The 17,262-nt window shown below is 46.3% G+C and overlaps 3 protein-coding genes across 4 annotated transcripts in view; 1 reads left to right on the top strand and 2 right to left on the bottom strand.

The window, feature by feature from the left end:
* The window catches only part of NEDD8 (neural precursor cell expressed, developmentally down-regulated 8), a 13,086-nt gene extending 7,030 nt beyond the window's left edge, over positions 1-6,056 (bottom strand). Inside the window, exon 1 of the mRNA XM_012647272.1 lies at positions 5,814-6,056. Coding sequence (XP_012502726.1) covers positions 5,814-5,831 — 18 coding nt within the window. The 5' untranslated portion in view covers positions 5,832-6,056. The remainder of the gene's footprint in view (positions 1-5,813) is intronic.
* A 202-nt stretch (positions 6,057-6,258) lies between these two features.
* GMPR2 (guanosine monophosphate reductase 2) lies at positions 6,259-13,682 on the top strand. Its single transcript, XM_012647268.1, has 10 exons — positions 6,259-6,418; positions 6,816-6,911; positions 7,051-7,170; positions 9,498-9,581; positions 9,760-9,933; positions 11,487-11,568; positions 11,659-11,765; positions 11,954-11,996; positions 12,682-12,841; positions 13,044-13,682. The coding sequence occupies exons 2-10, from the start codon at positions 6,825-6,827 to the stop codon at positions 13,231-13,233; spliced, it is 1,047 nt and encodes a 348-aa protein (XP_012502722.1). The 5' UTR covers positions 6,259-6,418; positions 6,816-6,824; the 3' UTR covers positions 13,234-13,682.
* A 397-nt stretch (positions 13,683-14,079) lies between these two features.
* Positions 14,080-16,726, bottom strand: TINF2 (TERF1 (TRF1)-interacting nuclear factor 2). 2 transcript variants are annotated; one of them, XM_012647267.1, is made up of 9 exons: positions 16,283-16,726; positions 16,041-16,145; positions 15,846-15,947; positions 15,659-15,766; positions 15,475-15,571; positions 14,870-15,326; positions 14,710-14,777; positions 14,506-14,597; positions 14,080-14,373 (listed from the first exon to the last, which is right to left on the bottom strand). In XM_012647267.1, the coding sequence occupies exons 1-9, from the start codon at positions 16,472-16,474 to the stop codon at positions 14,245-14,247; spliced, it is 1,350 nt and encodes a 449-aa protein (XP_012502721.1). In that variant the 5' UTR covers positions 16,475-16,726; the 3' UTR covers positions 14,080-14,244. The 2 variants fall into 2 exon arrangements, with proteins under 2 accessions (XP_012502721.1, XP_012502720.1); XM_012647266.1 differs by having other exon boundaries at positions 14,080-14,597.
* Positions 16,727-17,262: the final 536 nt, after the last annotated feature.

Raw genomic sequence — 17,262 nt, 5'->3', positions numbered from 1 at the left:
AAAAAAAAAAAAAAAACATGGTCTGAATGTGGGGGGCTCATGTCTGTAATCCTAGCACTTTGGGAGGCCAAGGTGGGAGGACTGCTTGAGGCCAGGGGTTCAAGACCAGCCTGGGTAACATAACAAGACCCCATCTCTACAAAAAATAGAAAAATTAGCCGGGCATAGTGGCATGTGCATATAGTTCCAGCTACTCAGGAGGCAGAGGCAGGAAACTGCTTGAGCCCAAAAGTTTGAGGCTGCAGTAAGCTATGATAATGCCACTACACTCTAGCCCAGGCAAGAGAGTGAGATCTTGCCTCGTTTAAAAAAAAAAAAAAAAAGAATGAGGGAAATGGGCATACATAGTAAAGACAGTTGCCAAAGTAATCTGCAATGAGGAAATCAATGCGGGATCTGGAATTAGGCAGAAATCTTATGAAAAACAAGCTCAAGGAAGACCTATACATTATGATTTTGTACATGTCTTGGTTTAGATTCTACACTTTAGAGGGGGTATGGTAGTAGGAAAACCTGGTTGGAGGGATCACAGAGAAATAAAGGTAAAAGTTAATGAGACCTCCCCAGACCAAAGTGAGAGTAATGGAAGTGGAAAGAAAAATTAAGCAGAAAGAAGTTTCAAGTGAAAAATCAGGTCCTATAAAAGAGCACTGACTGTAAGGAATTGCACACCAGTCACCTGGTAAGATTGATGGAATCAACCTATGAGATGCATATTGGGAAGATGGCTTATGATAGAAGATGATGTATTTAATTTTAGAATCACAGAGATGAAGATTTAATCACAAAGGATCATAGAAAAGTATGGAAGTCATCTACACAGAGACATTGAAAAATGAATAATTCATAAACGAACCCTAATAAAACCTATCATTTATATAGTATTTAACAGCTATCTCGTTGCTTTATATGTTACTTAATAAATAGAGATGTAGCAAACAAAAGAGAGAGAGATGGAAGACAGAGACCTGTTTGAAGGCAGAATGGTAAGTTCTGAAATAAAATTATTAATATATTCTATGTTCTTTTTTACCCCAGCCAAACCTTCAAAATCCTGTATTTTATACACCTAAATTCAGATGGTAAATTTTCATTTGAAAAAGTAGATTTATATGCCCAACTGGTTCCAATCACACTTAAAAGTTTTCCAATGACTAAATCAAATAACAGCTTTTAAATTTAAAGTTAAATACAAAAAAAATTTCAATTCCTCAGTCTCACTAGCCACATTTTAAGTGCTCAATAGCCACATGTGGCTAATGGCTTCCAATATGGACACTGCTCAAGCATTCCAGCGAATGCATGAAGCAACAATAAAATTAGAGTATTCCCATTTTGTTACCCCCAGAGAAATAATGGATCTAGGAAATGACTAACATCAGAAAGCAAAACAATCTGACAGAAGTACATGCTATAACACCATCTATGAATTCTTCTCACACATGAACAAAAACTAATCAAGCCTCTAGATCTAATTTGACAAGAAATACAGAGGAAAGAGGAATATATTAAAAGACAACATGGAGATGTAATCAACAAGATTGAAACCATAGGAAACTCACTGGAACAAAAAACCTAGTTTATTCAACAAGAAAAAAAATGGGAAAAAGGAGAATCTACAGATTTAAAGAGACTTAAAATGCATACCAATCTTGCCAGACATGGTGGCTTGCGCCTGCCTGTAATCCAGCTACTCTGGAGGCTGAGGCGGGAGGATCACTTGAGGCCAGGAGTGTGAGATCAGCCTGGGCAAAACAGCGAGACCTCAAAAAAAAAAAAAAAAAAAAAAAAATTAGCCAGGAGCAGTGGTGCACCTGTAGTTCCACCTACTCAGGAGGCTGAAGCAGGAGCATCACTTAAGCCCAGGAGTTTAAGGCTGCAGTGAGCTATGATCGCTCCCCACTGCATTCCAGCTAGGAGGCAGAGTGAGACATTGTCTCTGAGGAAAAAAAAAGGAACTGGAAATAATCCGAACATCATCAACATGAGAATGGATAAATAAATTGTGATATAGTCATCCAATGGAATAATATTCAGTAATAAGAAGGAACAAACTACCGATACATACAACAGACAGTATGCTGAGTGAAAGAAAGCCAGGTACAACAATTATGTACTGTATAATTCTATTTACACAAATTTCTAAAACAAGCAAAAGTAACCTAAAACTTTTGGGGTATAGGAATAAAAATGTTTAGATCTTGTAGTTGCATGAATGTATATAATTGTTAAAAACTCACCGAACCCGACCGGGTACGGTGGCTCACGCCTGTAATCCTACCACTCTGGGAGGCCGAGGTGGGAAGATTGCTTAAGCTCAGGAGTTCAAGACCAGCCTGAGCAAGAGCAAGACCTTCTCTCTATTAAAGATGGAAAAATTAGCCAGGCATCGTGGTATGTATTCCCAGCTACTAGGAAGGCTGAGGCAGGAGGATTGCTTGAGCCCAGGAGTTTGAGGTTGCTGTGAGCTAGGCTGATGCCATGGCACTCTACTCAGGGCAATGGAGTGAGACTCTGTCTCAAAAAAACAAACAGGCCAGCGCGGTGGCTCACGCCTGTAATCCTAGCACTCTGGGAGGCTGAGGCCGGTGGATCGCTCAAGGTCAGAAGTTTGAGACCAGCCTGAGCAAGAGCAAGACCTTCTCTCTATTAAAGATGGAAAAATTAGCCAGGCATCGTGGTATGTATTCCCAGCTACTAGGAAGGCTGAGGCAGGAGGATTGCTTGAGCCCAGGAGTTTGAGGTTGCTGTGAGCTAGGCTGACGCCACGGCACTCTAGCGCTGGCAACAGAGCAAGACTCTGTCTCAAAAAAAGCAAAAAACAAAAACAAACAAACAAACAAACAAAAAACTTCACTGAACTGAACCCTTAAGAACTGTGAATTTTATGGTATGTTAAAAAAAATGGTCTGGCCAGGCATGGCGACCTAGCACTCTGGAAGTCAGAGGTGGCTGGATCATTTGAGTTCAGGAGTTCGAGACCAGCCTGAGCAAGAGCCAGATCCTGTCTCTACTAAAAATACAAAGAAATTAATTGGACAACTAAAAATATATATAAAAAATTAGCCAGGCATGGTGGTACATGCCTGTAGTCCCAGCTACTCAGGAGGCTGAGGCAGAAGGATTGCTTAAGCCCAGGAGTTTGAGGTTGCTGTGAGCTAGGCTGATGCCACGGCACTCTAGCCCTGGCAACAAAGTGGGACTCTGTCTCAAAAAAAAAAAAAAAAACATGGTCTGAATGTGGGGGGCTCATGTCTGTAATCCTAGCACTTTGGGAGGCCAAGGTGGGAGGACTGCTTGAGGCCAGGGGTTCAAGACCAGCCTGGGTAACATAACAAGACCCCATCTCTACAAAAAATAGAAAAATTAGCCGGGCATAGTGGCATGTGCATATAGTTCCAGCTACTCAGGAGGCAGAGGCAGGAAACTGCTTGAGCCCAAAAGTTTGAGGCTGCAGTAAGCTATGATAATGCCACTACACTCTAGCCCAGGCAAGAGAGTGAGATCTTGCCTCGTTTAAAAAAAAAAAAAAAAAGAATGAGGGAAATGGGCATACATAGTAAAGACAGTTGCCAAAGTAATCTGCAATGAGGAAATCAATGCGGGATCTGGAATTAGGCAGAAATCTTATGAAAAACAAGCTCAAGGAAGACCTATACATTATGATTTTGTACATGTCTTGGTTTAGATTCTACACTTTAGAGGGGGTATGGTAGTAGGAAAACCTGGTTGGAGGGATCACAGAGAAATAAAGGTAAAAGTTAATGAGACCTCCCCAGACCAAAGTGAGAGTAATGGAAGTGGAAAGAAAAATTAAGCAGAAAGAAGTTTCAAGTGAAAAATCAGGTCCTATAAAAGAGCACTGACTGTAAGGAATTGCACACCAGTCACCTGGTAAGATTGATGGAATCAACCTATGAGATGCATATTGGGAAGATGGCTTATGATAGAAGATGATGTATTTAATTTTAGAATCACAGAGATGAAGATTTAATCACAAAGGATCATAGAAAAGTATGGAAGTCATCTACACAGAGACATTGAAAAATGAATAATTCATAAACGAACCCTAATAAAACCTATCATTTATATAGTATTTAACAGCTATCTCGTTGCTTTATATGTTACTTAATAAATAGAGATGTAGCAAACAAAAGAGAGAGAGATGGAAGACAGAGACCTGTTTGAAGGCAGAATGGTAAGTTCTGCAGGAAAGAAGACTGGCAATTTTAGAGAAGTACTAAATAAAAATGGATTCAAAAAAGGAACAAAATCTGGAACCTTGCTATTCAAAGTGTATTCTCCAGACATCAGCATCACTCAGGAGCTTGTTAGAAATGCAGAATCTTGTGCAGTATCCTAGACTCTCGGAATCAGAATCAGCATTTCAACAAGACTACTAAGTGATTCTTCTGCACTTTGAAGTTTGAAAAGCCTATCTAAAATACAGTATTTTTTTTCACGGTTCCATACACAGCATTGATTTCTTTTTTTCAAACAGCATTTTTTAAACTGCAAGGCTCAACTCACCCATGGATTATGAAAACAATTTAGAATATAATTGAAAATTTCAGAGCATATCACACATAGTAAATTTTTTGTGACTCTATGGGTCATAATGTAAAATTTTTAGTGTGGGTTGAAAATAAAAATTTCACAAAACAGTATTCTTACCCAGGAGTATATCGATTTTTTCCATTTAAAAATAATGTTGCTTGCAACCCATTGAACTATTAAATTGATCTCTAAGTTTGAAAAACAATGATCTTTAACATGATGTTTGGCCTCAAACCTTAGCTAGGAGGTTTGGAAGGACTGGAGAAGAGAAGGTTAAGGATGACTATTATGTATGGTAAATATTCTAAGGAGTTGATGAAGTAACGATAGACTTACTTAGCTACAAAAGGAGAAATCAGTGTTGGGCTGCATCAAGTGTCAGGTTTTTTGTCTCTGTCTGAAGATATAAAGAGGAAACAGCAGATAGGTCTAATTAAGTGTTGTCAGAAATTGGTGAAGAAGAACCAGAGGCATTAAGAGATCTAGATGAAGGAAACATGGTGGGCGCCAAGAACTACGGCACTGGTAACTAATCTGTCTCAGCCAAAAAGCGAGGCTGGTCCAGGATGCTTGACTCAGAAAGGCAAGTGCTGAGTGAACACACTCCCAGCTTTGGTCCCTGAAGGATGGCTGAGATACTACACCTTGGTAAACACCAATAAAGGCTCATAGTCTAGACCCTGGGAGACCCCTGTTCCCCCAGGCTAACGTTTTAGTGCTATGCTTGGAGGCAGCCTATGTTAGGGGGCTAGAAGCAGGTAACCTAGGCATGAAGAATGAAGAGCAGAGCTTATTCCAAGAATCTACCTATGCTAATGTTTTAGTGCCGTGCTTGGAGACAGCCTATGTTAGGGGCTAGGAGAAGCAGATAACCTGGGCATGAAGAGTGAAGAGTAGAGCTTATTCCAAGAATCTAAGAGAGAGGAGAGCCAATCTGCTGCTAGGCCTTCTCTATGACTGCGAGGGTTCGAGTACAGTGAAACCTTGGACAAAATCGGCCTCCTTCTGGGTCATGGCACAATCCTAGAGAGAAAGCAGGGACGGCAGAGACCCCTGGGTAGTCAGGCAGGCCAAGTTCCCCGCTCTCAAAGCCCTCCAGGGGCCCCCTATTTCCCATCACCCCTCGCGCGGGGCCCTAAGGCTGTCAGCACCCTCCAAGATCGGGAAAGGCGTGGTTTTCCTTCCCCACTTCTCCCATAAGGCACAGCTTCCAGCCTAGTACCACTGAGTGTGGGCAAGGCTGGAGGTGCTCCCACCTTCACTTTAATTAGCATCTTCTTTCCAGTTTGGGGCTGCACACGGATAAATCGCTGCTTCTGCCGCTGCGGTCGCTGCTGCCGCTCTCCAGCGTTCCGTCTGTGAGAATCACTTCTGCTTCCGGGTCACTGTCTGGCCCCACCCCACCACCCCCCTTCCACGGGGTTCCTGAAAGGCTCAGGAATGCTCCCCTGTTTCGGTTCAGTGGCGTCGTAAATAAAAAGAAGGCGGCCAGTTTAGTTACAGCGGAGATGACGCCTCTGCGAGTCGCAGAGTCCGCGAGCCGGGGTTAGCCGAAAGCAGGGGCGGAACGAACTACTTCTCCCATCATGCCAAGGGGCAGCTCCCCCCGCCCCCCTATTCCAACCTGGGAGTTGTAGTCTCCCGCTCCTCGGATCCAACGGCAACGTGAGTGTGTTGAACTCTGTTACCCAGAAGGCCTGGCAAGACTGCCGTGGAAGCTGGAATTCCTGGGGTAGTCGTTCTCGCCCGAAATTAGCGGAATCTGTTGGCGTGGCCCACAAGGCTCAGAGGGGCTGCACGAGGCTAGTTGCTAAGCAAGGGGATCTTTGGTCAACTGCCACCTGGGCCAAGGCAACAGGAAGTGAGTAGCGCTATTCCGGAAGCTGGTTATGAAACCCCTCACATTCATTTGCCCCCTCAATCAGCGTCTTACTCCATTGTTCTTTGCAGGGGTGGGAGAAGGAAGTGTAATGGGGTAAGGAATGCACCCTCAGGGTCACTCACAATCCCTTCCCAGTTCTTCTTCCCAACAAACAGTACCTGGGATGAAGACACCGAGCGTAATCGCAACCACAGGACGGATCAGGGCGACAGGCTTTAGGGCCCACACCTCGGCCTGTTCCCGACCTTCCAAAACTTAAGCGAGCAGAGATGAACCCTGCCTGCCGTCAGCCCGAAGAGGGCGTCAAAGCCCAAGGGGAGATTGGTCCTTCTGACTTTTCCTACCTTCCAGCCCTCAGATTAATTCCTACCCTTAGGTCCCCACCATGCCTCGTATCGACAACGATGTGAAACTGGACTTCAAAGATGTCCTGTTGAGGCCCAAACGCAGCACCCTTAAGTCTCGAAGTGAGGTAAGCCAGCGTCTCTACTTGCTGTTTCTTCATCCCAGGCTTCTTATGGGCCACGACCGAGAAAGATGCCTGATCCTTGTCCTAATGCAGTACGTTTTTTGCATGAGTGAAATGCTCAGTTTCCTGTTCATATCTGCAGGTGGATCTCACAAGATCCTTTTCATTTCGGAACTCAAAGCAGATGTACACTGGGGTCCCCATCATTGCCGCCAATATGGATACTGTGGGCACCTTTGAGATGGCCAAGGTTCTCTGTAAGGTAGGACTTATCTTATGCCTCTTCCCCATTGGTGTCCAGTTAGCTCAGCTGACTGCCCAGCTGTATCCCCATCCCCATCCCCAGTTAGCTCCCTGACACTTAGCAGTCAGGATGCTCTGACTTACTATCTTTTCTAGTGTTAAAGCCCCTTTATCTGATAAATTCAAAGGGCCATCTGAACTGGTGAGATTCAAAGCTAAGTTTTGCTCCCATTTTTCTAACGTGTGAACAGACCTTTCCCTTTTGTCCTGTCTAGCAGTTTATGCACCTTGCCAACTTTTGCCATGACCCAGGTCATCCCCTCCCAAGTAAATGCTTCCCTCCAGTCATACCACTGTTCACAACACTAAGCATTCACTGTTTTTTGTTGTTGTTGTTTTTGAGATAGAGTCTTGCTTTATCGCCTGGGGTAGAGTGACGTGGCTTTAGCCTAGCTCACAGCAACTTTAAACTCCTGGGCTCAAGCTATCCTCCTGCCTCAGCCTCCCAAAGTGCTAGGATTACAGGCGTGAGCCACCACACCCAGCCCCCTTTTCTCTTTTTATTATCTTCATCTTCCTTAAGTCATAGGTTCCTGGGAGTTTCTGGGATGTGCCCCAAATGGAGTATGCTTTTCTTTTATACAGGTTGTTCATCTTCCATTTGAAAATGGAAGATGCTGCTGTAATATTATATGCTTCTATACTTATAGGTGAGAAGGTAGATGGTTACCTGGGCACTCTGAGAACATGTGTACTCTGCTGGTTAATCCATGTAGCCCTGGTTGATGGATTCTGCTACTGTTTGTGGCTCCAATAGCCTTGAGGACTGCATCTTCCTTTTTCCATTTTTGATTGCTGTGTCTTTGTGGAATGTCTGTTGTCATTTGAGGTTGATAGTTATGTGGTTTTATTACTTTATTCCTATAGCCATTCATTAACTGCTTAGGAATCTTGCTGTTGCCTATTGTCTGCTTGCCCTAATTAGTAGAGTTTAGGAATGGTGAATCTGACTGTAGAGTTAACAGACATGCTGTAATACATGAACCTTATTGGGGACTGTCTTAATTCCTTATGTTGAGACTGGCTTTCAGTATTGCTGATGACTGCTAATGAAATCAGACTTCAGAGATAGAGCCAAATCTCACAGTAATAATAAAAAGGTTGGATGCAAGCAAGCATCTTTTTCTACGATTGGTACGGTAACCAGATAAAGGCTCATCATGCCACACTATGCTAGTATATCTCCTAGGTCTGCTGACCTTCTAGAGTGATTTTTCTTTGTTTATCAGCGTGTCGATGGTAGAATGTTGCTGAGAAAGAATTCAATACCAACTTTAGCTAGATAATGTTGACCTCTGATTGAATATAGCACTTCCTTGTTGCTGGCTGATACGTGACTTCCTTGGGTTTCTTGTCAGTTGCCAGATCTGTGCTGTCGGCCAACTGTTGTCTCTTGTCTGTTTGCATGTGTGCACTTTTAAAGCACAAACACCAGCATTCACAGTGGCCTTCGAACGCCTTTCTCTAAGTACTGGGATATTGTTTGCAGTTTGTTGAGCTAGAGAATATGAGCCCGATGAGTTATTATATCCTTGAACTTGGTTGATTGAAATAGACTGAGTGAAACAGACTTTTCAGCTTGGCCCCAACAAGAAAATTTGTCCTTTATTCCAGTAGAGAAGGAGAAAGGGTAGGGTAGCACCTTATCGGCTCTGTTAACCTTAAGGCATTACCTTTTGCGGTCACCTAGACCCACTGACTTACTGCTGGTAAATGAACCAGAAGATAGCAAAAATAAATTAGTTTAGTACTAGGTTACCTTAGGATGAGGGGCTAAGTCAGCGTGGAGAAATACAGGCTCCAACCAGCCTCCTGATGGTCTTCCATGTCTGCTGCTTGTCCCACTGGACTAACAGCTTGTCCTTGTCACCTTTCAAGTCAGAAGCAATGTATGTGCTGGCAGGTGAAATACAATCTGGATCACTCAGTACTTTGGTGGGAATATCTGACAAGTACTAGTTTATGGTCAAAAGCCCTACTGATATTTGTAGGGAGAATAATGGTTGAACTCAAATCCCAGCTCAACCACTGACCTCTTTGAGTTGCTTTCGTTCCAAACTTCAGAAATTTTCTCCCTCAGAATTGTATAAAGGTATATTTCTAGAAAAAGAGACCCTAATGAAGTTTTCTCTCTTTTTTTTTTTTTTGGGTAAGTGTGAAACAAAGTTTATTGAGGAAGGACAAGATAGGTTTATAGAATAAGAACAAGATACAAGGAATAGACCCCCCCCATAACAAGAGGGCTGAAGTTTTCTCCTTTTTGACAGTTCTTTTTCTTCTCCCCAGTTCTCCCTCTTCACTGCTGTCCATAAGCACTACAGCCTCGAGCAATGGCAAGAATTTGCTAGCCAGAATCCTGACTGTCTTGAGGTAACACTGGGCCTACCCTGCTCCCTTCTTTATCCCAGTTTTCCAAGAATGTTTTTTTGGCTTCCTGGGGAACCACCCTCACCAGTGACTTCTGTTGGCTGCTCACCCGATCATCTCACATGAGATGCCACAGGCTAGTCTAATGCCTCCCATGCTAACGGCCCTGCTTCTCCCACAGCATCTTGCTGCCAGTTCAGGCACTGGCTCTTCTGATTTTGAGCAGCTGGAACAGATCCTGGAAGTTATTCCCCAGGTGAACTATATATGCCTGGATGTGGCAAATGGCTACTCTGAACACTTTGTTGAATTTGTAAAGGATGTGCGGAAGCGCTTCCCTCAACACACCATCATGGTATGTTTCTATTATTCTGTAGTTGGTCCACTTCTCTCCTTCCACTCCATTTTGTTACATCAATTAATTTCTCCTCTGCTGCATATGCTATTCCTAGTCTATTTAATCATGTTACCGGGTGATTATCCATGGTTCCAAGCTTAAAGTGCTTGTTTATTGGTCCATGCAGTATCTCTGACCCTTGTTTCATCGTCTTTGTAAATTGACTGTCCCTGACATCACTCACCAAACCATGATGGAACATTTATGCATTGTATATACCTGTGGTATATATACATCTACTCACTGAAATGGACATGTGCTACTATCACATAAAGGGGGTTACATGAAACAATTTTGTTTTTTACAAGCTTAGGGGAGTGATGACTAGGCCTCATTTTCTTCCAGCATTGAGGGATGTCCTTAAAAGTAAATGCAGCTGGGCAGGTGGTTATTTAGGCTACATTACCATGTTTTCCCCCGTTACCTGAAGCCAAAGAGGTTCTTTGACAGCACTGCTTAAGGACATGTTTGGATCTCTTGGGGAAGGGGAGGTAAATCTCTAAGTCAGATCTGAGCTTGGTCTAGTAGTTCCCTTTGATTTATTGAATGCTCCTTCATGGCACCTCATGTCTCCTTTTTTTTTTTGGAGACAGAGTCTCACTCTGTTGCCCTGGCTAGAGTGAGTGCCGTGGCGTTAGCCTAGCTCACAGCAATCTCGCTCAAGTGATCCTACTGCCTCAGCCTCCCAAGTAGCTGGGACTATAGGCATGCGCCACCATGCCCGGCTAATTTTTTCTATATATTTTTAGTTGTCCAGATAATTTCTTTCTATTTTTTTTAGTAGAGATGGGGCCTTGCTCTTGCTCAGGCTGGTCTTGAACTCCTGAGCTCAAACAATCCACCTGCCTCGGCCTCCCAGAGTGCTAGGATTACAGGCGTGAGCCACCGCGCCAGGCCGTCTCCTTTTTTTTTTTTTGAGACAGAGTCTCAGTCGCCCCGAGTAGAGTGCAGTGGTGTTATCATAGCTCACTGCAACCTCAAACTCCTGGGCTCAAGCCATCCTCCTGACTCAGCTTCCCAAGTAGCTGGGACTACAGGCCCATGCCACAATGCCTGGCTAGTTTTTCTATTTTTAGTAGAGATGGGGTCTTGCTCTTGCTCAGGCTGGTCTTGAACTCCTAAGCTCAAGCAATCCTCCCACCTCAGCCTACCAAAGTGCTAGGATTACAGGTATGAGCCACCTCGCCCAATCTGTCTCCTTTTTGATCACAGCAACTTATTGCCCGAGGCAGTAAAGTGGACCCTGGAGCTTGGCTTTATCCTAGTTCAGCAGTGACAATGGCCACTTATCCCCTACCTCAGCTTGGTGTCAGGGGAATGGGTGGGAAGTGGGGGTCCTCTGAAGTGGCTACCATAGAAGCCCTCAGAAGCCCTAGTAGAGGGGACCTAGGCACATTTTCTTTGTAATAAAGTTGGAAAGTCATTGGTCCAGGCATACTCTACATGGGAGCCCGCTATCTCCTCTCTGTTTCTGACCCTGAGAATGCTCTATTTCTATTGCTCTGTCTCAGGCAGGGAATGTGGTAACAGGAGAGATGGTGGAAGAGCTAATCCTCTCTGGGGCTGACATCATCAAGGTGGGAATTGGGCCAGGTAAGTTGATTCATTGAGGCCACTGGCTAGTCCTTTGGTAGCAAACACCTGTGGAACACTTCACTTTCACCCTTGTCATGTTCTTCCTAGGCTCTGTGTGTACCACTCGGAAGAAAACTGGAGTGGGGTATCCACAGCTCAGTGCAGTGATGGAGTGTGCTGATGCTGCTCATGGCCTCAAAGGCCACATCATTTCAGTAAGGCCCAAGGGCAGGGTAGGGTCTGAGGCTGCCAAATAGCTGGGTTTTCTGCAGGGTATGGAGGCTCTGGTAGGTATGGACCAGGACTCCTAGGTTCTTGTCAGCTTTGAGGTGGGCTATTGGGACATCACTGAGAGGGCTTGGAAAATCCATGCTGTTTGTTTGAAATGCTCCTTACTTTGCAGGATGGAGGCTGCAGCTGTCCTGGGGATGTGGCCAAGGCTTTTGGTAAGGAGTTAGGGCATGGAAGGAAGGTCCTGTAAAAAAGATGAATCACCTCTGAGGGTCTTGGGTCAGGCTAGGAGAGGCTCAGAAGCCATTCAGATTCTTTTGTAATATGAACTCGTGACCCTGAAGCCTATGGTATCACCCAAGGCAAGCCAGCAGGGGACATCCTGAGACTCTGATTTGGACTCTCTAAATGTGGCCAGAACCATCTGACTGTCCCCAGGATTGCTGCACAATGTAGATTCCTGAGCTCAACCCCAGACCTACAAAATCAGGCTCTAAGGCATGGGGCTGCAGGTCTGCATTTTGCACAGCTTCCCAGGTGATCCTTACTCATATCAAAGTTGGAGACCTTTGCTCTTGGGACACATGAAATGAGTCTTGTTAAGCTGGATACAGCAAAATGAAATGACCAGAAGATGGTGAAAACAGCAAAAGGAGGGAGCAAAAGCCAGGCAAGGAATCTCCAGAGGCTTTTTTTTAAATCTTGGGGAAATCATACCCCCTGAGGAGTAGAAGCCAAGCAGAGCAAGCCTGTGTGGATGTGAGTCAGCTAGGGAAACAGAAGCAGGAAGGTGGTGGATTCATTGACAGGACTGGGAATTCAGTGTGAGTTGCTTTTGAGGGTGGCCACATAGGCTTCTTGGCCAGATTCATCTCTTTCCCCCCTCCTTGATGCTGGCAGGGGCAGGGGCTGACTTCGTGATGCTGGGTGGCATGCTGGCTGGGCACAGTGAGTCAGGTGGTGAGCTCATCGAGAGGGATGGCAAGAAGTACAAGCTCTTCTACGGAATGAGTTCTGAAATGGCCATGAAGAAGTATGCTGGGGGCGTGGCTGAGTACAGGTATGTGTGGAGTCCCAGGAACTGAGGGTTCTTGGAGAGCATGACTAAGTAGTGTGGAGGCAGAACTCAGGCCTGCTGGGATACGATGGTGCAGTTCTTGGGAGAAGAGTGATGAACCAGGGCTCAATGCTAGGGACTGGGGAAAGTCCTTGGGCTTAAAAAATCCAGAAGGAGAAAGTAATAAAGTGTTTCCTACTCTAAGGGCCTCAGAGGGAAAGACAGTGGAAGTTCCCTTTAAAGGGGATGTGGAGCATACCATCCGAGACATCCTAGGAGGGATTCGCTCTACATGTACCTATGTGGGAGCAGCTAAGCTGAAGGAGTTGAGCCGGAGAACTACCTTTATCCGAGTCACGCAGCAGGTGAATCCAATCTTCAGTGATGAGCGCTAGACCTGAGCAGTACTGCCTTCCCAAGGCTCCAGCACTCTACTACGGGGCCCCTCAAGTGGGCTCCTCACCCATCACAGCTACTGCGGCTATGTATTACTTCTCATTTCCTATCGACTCGCTCCTGAGGGCTCATGCAGTAACTCTATATTTCTCTATCTGCACACACAAAACGCCCAGGGCACTCACTGGGGAGGAAGTAAGGAAGAAGACAGTCTGAGAAAATGACATAAAATAATCAAATGGGAATCTGGGGACCCAACATCCTGGAGAGTATTAAAAGGAAAAGATGCGGATTGACATTATACATAAATGTTTTATATAGCCTTGATCTGGAAGAGGCAGGCTTTTAGAATCATGTCTTATAAATGGGACCTTTGAATATCTAAAAATCTCAGAAGTGTTTACATATTTGAAATACCTCAATAAAGAGAGATCCCACTGACTGTAAAGAGATGCTGGGGCTTTCTGCATAGGCATCTGGGTGCTGCTCCAAGGTGGGTGGGGTTAGGGTTAGCACTGACCCAGTGGGGTCAAGGGCAATGACTATTATTCCCATGAAGTATCTCCATTCTAGTCCCACCACCCCCAGATACTCTGGCAGCATGAGAATTCACAAAGTATATTCTGGCATTAGGACTCATATGTATTTTCAGAATAGCAAAAGGAGATTTCCCTTCCAGGCTCTCAACCCTGGTAACCATCTGGGCACAGCTAAACAATACTTTCCAGGGAAGAAAAAAAGGCAAAGGGATTCACTTCTGAAGAGGCCAGTTCTGTTTCTGAGGAATGACTTTTGCTGACCTTATGGAAGCCTTAATTACCCTCTCTCACATCAAGACAGTGTTCTAACAAATCCAAAGTTTAATTATCAAGCATTACAAAGTATTTTAAGCAATGTAGTCAGGCAACCCAAGCCTGGGTTTCCACTTCATTCCCATTAAACTGCTTGCAGAGCTGAGGAGGCAGGAGACAGGCAGAGTGCAAAGGGCATTTTAGTCCTGTCATAGGAGTCTAGAGCTGTCTGTCTATATGGTCATGGGAAGGGCCAGGCATGGCACTGGGGCCAGAAGGGGGAAGGTATTCACAGAAGGTGGGGATCAGGGTGTCAAACTTTGTCTTCTGATAGTTTTCCAGAGTCTCCTGTAAGGAAGGGAGCAGGGAGATCCTATCATCCCAAACCATTCCCCGAGCCCTCTGTATCCTGAAGCATGTGGATTTCTTAGTCTTGCTCTGCCCATCCCCTTCCCCAGCTTTCTGCTCCTTCCTACTCACCTTTCCATCCCTCTGGCCATTTTCTTCCTCATCAGAGTCTAAAACCAAGTCCCCTATGGTAATGACGGAGCTGCACAGAGATGGAGAATACACTGCAGGAAGGAAAACAGAATCAAACTATTCCTTCTAGGTGAACAGAGGCTCTTAAGAGTCCCCAAGAGAAGAGGCTGTCTGATCCAATCCTGACTCAGACTTCCTACCTACCTGGCTTCCTGGCCCTAGGAGGTGATAATAATAGTCTCAGGGGGTCCGTGGAGCAATCCAAGCAATTCCTGAGGTGGGAGCAAGCAAAGAGGAATAGGGTGAAGGGAAAGCAGGCAAAGAATGTGCTCCTAGTGGGGAGAAGGAATTCTGTTCCACTCACTCCTGCTCTGAGGCAGACAAGTCAACTGGGTTCTCCTTCAGAGCCTTTCCCCCCGGAGTCTGGCATGGATTCTTAGACTTCCCAGCAGAGGCTGCTCGTGTGCACACGGCATCTGCTGGATCTGCTGTGTGCATCCCATGTTCTCTGTTTTCAGGCTTAGATATGACCTGGGTTGGTGAGCCCAGATTCCTGAAGGGGAACAGCATGACTGTGGGGCGCTCCTTATGGCCTCCCCGAGCAGGTGCCCACTGCGACTGGACTCTTCGCTGGCCTAGAGGGGCCAGGTTGAAGTGGTGGCCAGCTAAAGGTTCTGGGTGCTTCCTTGAAGCTAGTCCCTGAGGAAGGTATGGGCCAGGCTTGGCTTTTGGCAGAGGACTGTGGAGTGCTGGTCTTGGTTGCGGAGGAGGAGCCTGTTCCATGGGTTCTGTGAAGTTCACTGAATCGGTAACAGAACACTCTGAAAAAGAAAATGAGGCTCCTTATAAAGGGAAGAGATAGTAGAATAACTCAGTCTGGTTTCTTGTGCCTCAGGCCCATGTAACTATTCCAGTGGGCTCCCTGAAAAGTTCTCATGTTAAACACTATAGCACTAAATTTCCTAGTACCTGGAAGTGGCCACCCCATGTCCACACCATACTGGCTCGTGGCAAGAGAAGAGGTGATAGACACTCCAGGCTGCATCCAACTCAGCACGTCCTGAAGCTGTGGGCATGGAGAGACATATGAAGACAACAGTCCTTGATGCAATCACCCCACACTCTGCCCTTACGTGCTTTGCCCCAACAAAACCTGCTCAGTCTGCGGTGTAGGCAGTGCTTTTTCCAGCTGACACAAATATTCAAAAAACAGCTTTTCCATGGCAGCCAGAAAGTGTTCTCCATATTCTTGTTCAAGTTCCTACAGGGATGAATGAAGCGGGTCAGAAGAGGATCAGAGAAAATGGGAGCCACATAGCCTCCAAACCAGTCAGTCTCACCTGTAGCTTTGAGGCCAAATCCACAGGAGCCTCTGACAGCTCCTTCACCTGCTGACAAAAAGTTTCCTGTGCCTCCAAAATCTTCCTCAGATCTTGCTTTGTCTGTTGAGGATATGGAGGACAAGTTAGGGGCCCCAGGATCCAGTAGCCAGCAGGAGGGACAACAGGTTAAGGCTTGTTCTGGGGATTACTCACAGCTTTGGGGTCCCGTACCACATGTCCAGATTCTGGGAAGTGGTGATTCAGAGCATTCAGGACCTGAGCCCAAGGCTGGCCCTGCAGGATCATCTCCACCACCACCTGTACGGTACTAAACTCAGAATCCCCGCTTCGGGACAAGCTGCCTTTTTCCAACCGGTCTCACCCCCAAGGTGTAGGCCTTGTTAGGTCCGCATCCCACCCCTTTCTCCCGTTCCCGTTCCGACTTGCTCCAATACCTTGGCCTTTAGCCCCATGCACAGGCGTTCATGGTGCCGGTAGCGAACCAAACCAGGAGCGGCAGCGCGCAAGGATTGCAGAAACTCCAGTACTCTCGGGAAATGCTCCACGCAGCGTCCGCGCACGACTTCCCAACTGGCTGCGGCTGCGAAGCGCAGAGCTGCAGGACCGGCCCCCGGGGGGGCGGCCATGGCCAGCGGGCTCCACCTCGGGGAGGTCCCTTCGGGTGCTTTGACTTAGACGAGGCTTCCGGACTCCTGGGGGCGGGGTTCCGGCGGGCTTCGGTGGCTCTGATCGTTAGATCTGCGCGGAATACTTGGTGATCCGACTCAGTTCCCTTCCATAGGCCACCAGAATTCTGGGCGGGGGTCTTCTAGCTCGGGCTGGAGCCTGAATGGATTAGCTGGCCGTCTCCAATGGCAGCCAACGCTCAGCTTCAAACGCCGCCGCTGTCTCGAATCACTTCCGGCTCTGCGACTGGTTTCACTTGCCCCGGAAAAGGGCGGTAAGGGAGAACCAATGGGCGGCCAGACAGGAAAATGTGACGTCGCGCCACAAAGCCTCGCCCTGGCGGGGGCTAGCCTGCGCGGGCCCTGAGCCCGCTTCCCCGCGCCTAGGTTGGCTTCTGAGGGTGCTGTAGCCGCTCTTCTGGATCCTCCCGGCCGCTGCCTTTCTTCGCGGAGCCTACAGAGAAGTCTCGTCGCTCCTCGAAGGCTCGACTTCCTAGTCTGTAAAGCGGCGATCATGTCATCGCCCCTTCCTATTGTCTTCACCCCTTAAAGTACAAGTCCTTAAATGCCAGACCCCGAACCAGCGTCTGTAAAGCCCTCCTCCCCTGGCGGCTCGTCGCTTCTAGTACGAATTCCGTTGTTCCTTTTACAAAACAGGAGAGGGCGCCCACCTTTAGAAAATAAAGTACGAAGTTAGAAAAGCTACATCGAATTGTTAGCCTGGTTTTCTCTGAATAGTGGGATTGTAG

Source organism: Propithecus coquereli, unplaced genomic scaffold, assembly GCF_000956105.1.
Source record: "Propithecus coquereli isolate 6110/MARCELLA unplaced genomic scaffold, Pcoq_1.0 Scaffold261, whole genome shotgun sequence".
Taxonomy (NCBI): Eukaryota; Metazoa; Chordata; class Mammalia; order Primates; family Indriidae; genus Propithecus; species Propithecus coquereli.
Note: the sequence above shows the minus strand (reverse complement) of the source record. Positions and strands in the feature narration are given on the sequence as shown.